The following is a 3,204-nucleotide window of genomic DNA, read 5'->3' on the forward strand; positions in this document are numbered from 1 at the left end:
GGAACTTCAATAATGATTATAAAGGATCTAAAATGCAAGTTATCCACTATTAATAATGAATTGGATATTTTCATAAAATTACTTGTTAAATAAGTTAATAAGTGCCATAAAATTTATATGTAAAAAAAACACATTATTATTGATTTTATTTTCAAAAAGTAGTTATAGAACATAGTTCGATGAAAGCGAACAAATTAAATTTGGAGTGTGAGAATGAAGTGATTGAATTTCTTCAATTCGATGAAAGAAATCTTTCTGAAAATAACGGGATTTTTTTGTCCTTGTGTTTTTTGTCGAATACGAAAAAAACATGGAAATAAAGAAATATTGAATCATTTAAGTTGGTATGGAATTTGTCAACATTATACGATATGGACGAGGCATGGTGATGGTGAAGTGACAAAAATCCCAGTTGCATCACATAGAGATGAAGTTAATGTAGATATGAATGATTGACTAGAGGATATAATCTTTGATATTAGAGAAGAGTCTTTCAGGAGAGCCCATGTGTGAGCCCATATATATACTTTATGTAGTGACAAGGAAGAGTTGTTATATCCGGAGTGTACAAATTTTACATGATTGTCAACTGTGTTAAGAATGTTTTACGTGATCCAAATTTTCCATGCATCTTGATGAAGGATCAATGATTGTATCGATGGAGATTCTGTTATATCTATTTGTTAGAAAAATTTGAAATGCAAGACATATGAAAGAAAAAGGAAAATTAGTAACTTGTGTTCAAAGCTATTGCACTTTGAAAGATGAATTTGATTAAAGTAAGAGTTAATAATTTGATGATAAGTGGAATAATTTTCATTAAATTAAGAAAATATTATATACCATAGATTCTCAAAAAACTTGATACACACATAAGTTGTTGAATACAAATTTTCACAACAAAGTTACAACTCAACACATAATTAGTCGTAAATTTTTAGAAAATAATTGCAACAACAAATACTAGAAACCAACCAAATTTATTGAAAAGGAAACTCATACAGATTTATTTCTTAAAAGCATGTAACAGCAACAGACACCAAACACCAAAGGTACAATACTAGTATGAGCATTATGCAAGAAAAGCACTTCATTTTGCAGCATTCCATGAAGAGAGTGGTGGAGTATCAGAATCCTTCCATGTGCTTATATCATCCCCATATCTATCACCCCTAACAGCATCTGCCAAGGACTCAATTTCTGCCAATTCTTCTCGTGTCAGTTTAACCGATAAAGCACCTATATTCTGATTAAAATTCTCAATTTTTGTTGTTCCAGGTATCGGGCACACATCGTTTCCTTGGTGATGAAGCCAGGCCAGTGCAAGCTGAGGTGGTGTACACCCTTTCTTTGCAGCCAGTTCATTCACTTTGTCAAATATATTTTGGTTCTGCTGCAAGTTTTCAGGTCGAAATCGAGGCAAATCCTGTAACATAAGGGTAGTGAGTTGATTATCAAAATGAACTATAATTGAAATGAAGTTCTGTAAAACAGTAAAAGTATGTTTTCCACAAACCTTCCGGTAATCATCCTGTGACAAATTCTCAAGCAACTTTGGTCCCGACGAAAAGAATCCTCGCCCAAGAGGACTATATGCAACAATTCCAATACCAAGTTCCCTAAGACACAAAATCATAACTCATCAAGTTAGAATACATATCTATGTAGAATCCTCTGACACTAAAATGACAGACACATATGTATCTGCATTTTATTGTCCTGAGTGAGTGTCTATGTCTGCGTCTGTACTTCATATCATTGCGATTTAGCAATGTACTAGAAAGAGAAATACTAGATAACAAAACATGCACACCTGCAAGTTGGAATAACCTCTTCCTCTACATCTCTCGACCACAATGACCACTCCAACTGCACAGCTGTTATTGGATGAACAGCATGTGCTCTTCTGATTGTTGCAGCTGAAGCCTCAGACAAACCAATGTATTTTATTTTTCCTTCTTCAACAAGTTTCTTAAGCTCACCAATCTAGCAAAGAAAACCGAAAAACTTACACTCATCACATATTGTTCCAATCAAAGTAGTTAATATATCAGTCAAAGAGAGTAAGGTAAAGGTTCAAACCGTGACTTCGATTGGAACACGAGTATCAATACGATGTTGATAGTAGAGATCAATAGAATCAATATCGAGTCTCTTCAAGCTACCTTCACAAGCTTCCCTCACATAAGCAGGATCACCACTGATCTCAAACTTCTCATCACCTCCTCTCACTCCAAACTTAGTAGCCAACTGAACTTTCTCTCTCACCCCCTTCAAAGCCTATTCCGAAACATTCACAATCATATAAAATTTCATGCAAGATATATACATACCCAAAAATTTTCAAAAGAGGTAATGAAAAGAAAAGCTAAAAGGGTAAGAGAAAGTGGCAACCTTTCCAAGAAGGAGTTCATTGGTGTGAGGTCCATAGACATCAGAAGTATCAAGAAAAGTGACACCAGATTGAATGGCATGGTGGATGAGAGCAATCATGTCAGGTTCAGGCTTAGGAGGACCATAGAAAGCAGACATGCTCATGCAACCAAGTCCTTGTGAGGACACTTCCAAACCTTGTGAACCCAACTTCATTCTTCCTACTTTCGACATTGCTATGACTCTGAATGAGAATGAACACACATGATAAATCTTGTACGATATATATACTAAAAAAGTTCAGAAAAAGTTAAGGTTGTAGTACTATACCCACCACCACCGCCGCTTGGTCTACTTATTTTTAATATTATCTTTCATATTCTGTTAGAGAGAGATGGTCCAACTTCTCCTCTAAGGTACACAAACCAAAAACAAAACCTAAGCAAGTAAACACTAAGCACCAACCGCGCCGAACAACTCTAAACAAAACATCACCTTTGACCTTCTATAATCATACTTTTTATGATGTGTATGAGTGTATCTAACCACCTTGGGTTTTTTAAAGCTATTTTTTACTATCATGATAATTAACTATTCATCATTGTAAAGTAAATGGTTAGAAAAATACATTTGAAGTTGTCTCTATTTGATTAGACATGTATCATGAGTTTAAAGTCGCCCATGTTCATGAACATGCAAATCTTCTTTATTATATTTAAAATAAAAAGTTTAGTCGGAAATAATATTGAAAATAAATTAATATTTCTTATCTTTCATTTAAAAAATATTAAAAATAATGAAGTAAATGGTAAAATATATTTGAGTTATTAT

At 33.7% G+C, this 3,204-nt stretch overlaps 1 protein-coding gene across 1 annotated transcript; it reads right to left on the reverse strand.

The window, feature by feature from the left end:
• Nucleotides 1–961: 961 nt before the first annotated feature.
• LOC131626844 (probable aldo-keto reductase 2) lies at nucleotides 962–2,636 on the reverse strand. The gene is made up of 5 exons (XM_058897685.1): nucleotides 2,395–2,636; nucleotides 2,083–2,280; nucleotides 1,814–1,986; nucleotides 1,517–1,619; nucleotides 962–1,426 (listed from the first exon to the last, which is right to left on the reverse strand). Exons 1-5 carry the CDS (start codon nucleotides 2,605–2,607, stop codon nucleotides 1,091–1,093), a joined length of 1,023 nt encoding a protein of 340 aa, XP_058753668.1. The 5' UTR covers nucleotides 2,608–2,636; the 3' UTR covers nucleotides 962–1,090.
• Between the last annotated feature and the right edge of the window lie 568 nt (nucleotides 2,637–3,204).

Source organism: Vicia villosa, unplaced genomic scaffold (genome assembly GCF_029867415.1).
Source record: "Vicia villosa cultivar HV-30 ecotype Madison, WI unplaced genomic scaffold, Vvil1.0 ctg.000326F_1_1, whole genome shotgun sequence".
In the NCBI taxonomy this organism is placed as follows: domain Eukaryota; kingdom Viridiplantae; phylum Streptophyta; class Magnoliopsida; order Fabales; family Fabaceae; genus Vicia; species Vicia villosa.

Excerpts from the sequence above, each read along its gene's own strand:
- LOC131626844 (XM_058897685.1), bottom strand. The coding sequence starts at position 2,607 with ATGTCGAAAGTAGGAAGAATGAAGTTGGGTTCACAAGGTTTGGAAGTG. Across the intron at positions 2,281-2,394 it reads ATGAACTCCTTCTTGGAAAG|GCTTTGAAGGGGGTGAGAGA; the intron begins GTTGCCACTTTC and ends GTTTCGGAATAG. Across the intron at positions 1,427-1,516 it reads CACAGGATGATTACCGGAAG|GATTTGCCTCGATTTCGACC; the intron begins GTTTGTGGAAAA and ends CTTATGTTACAG.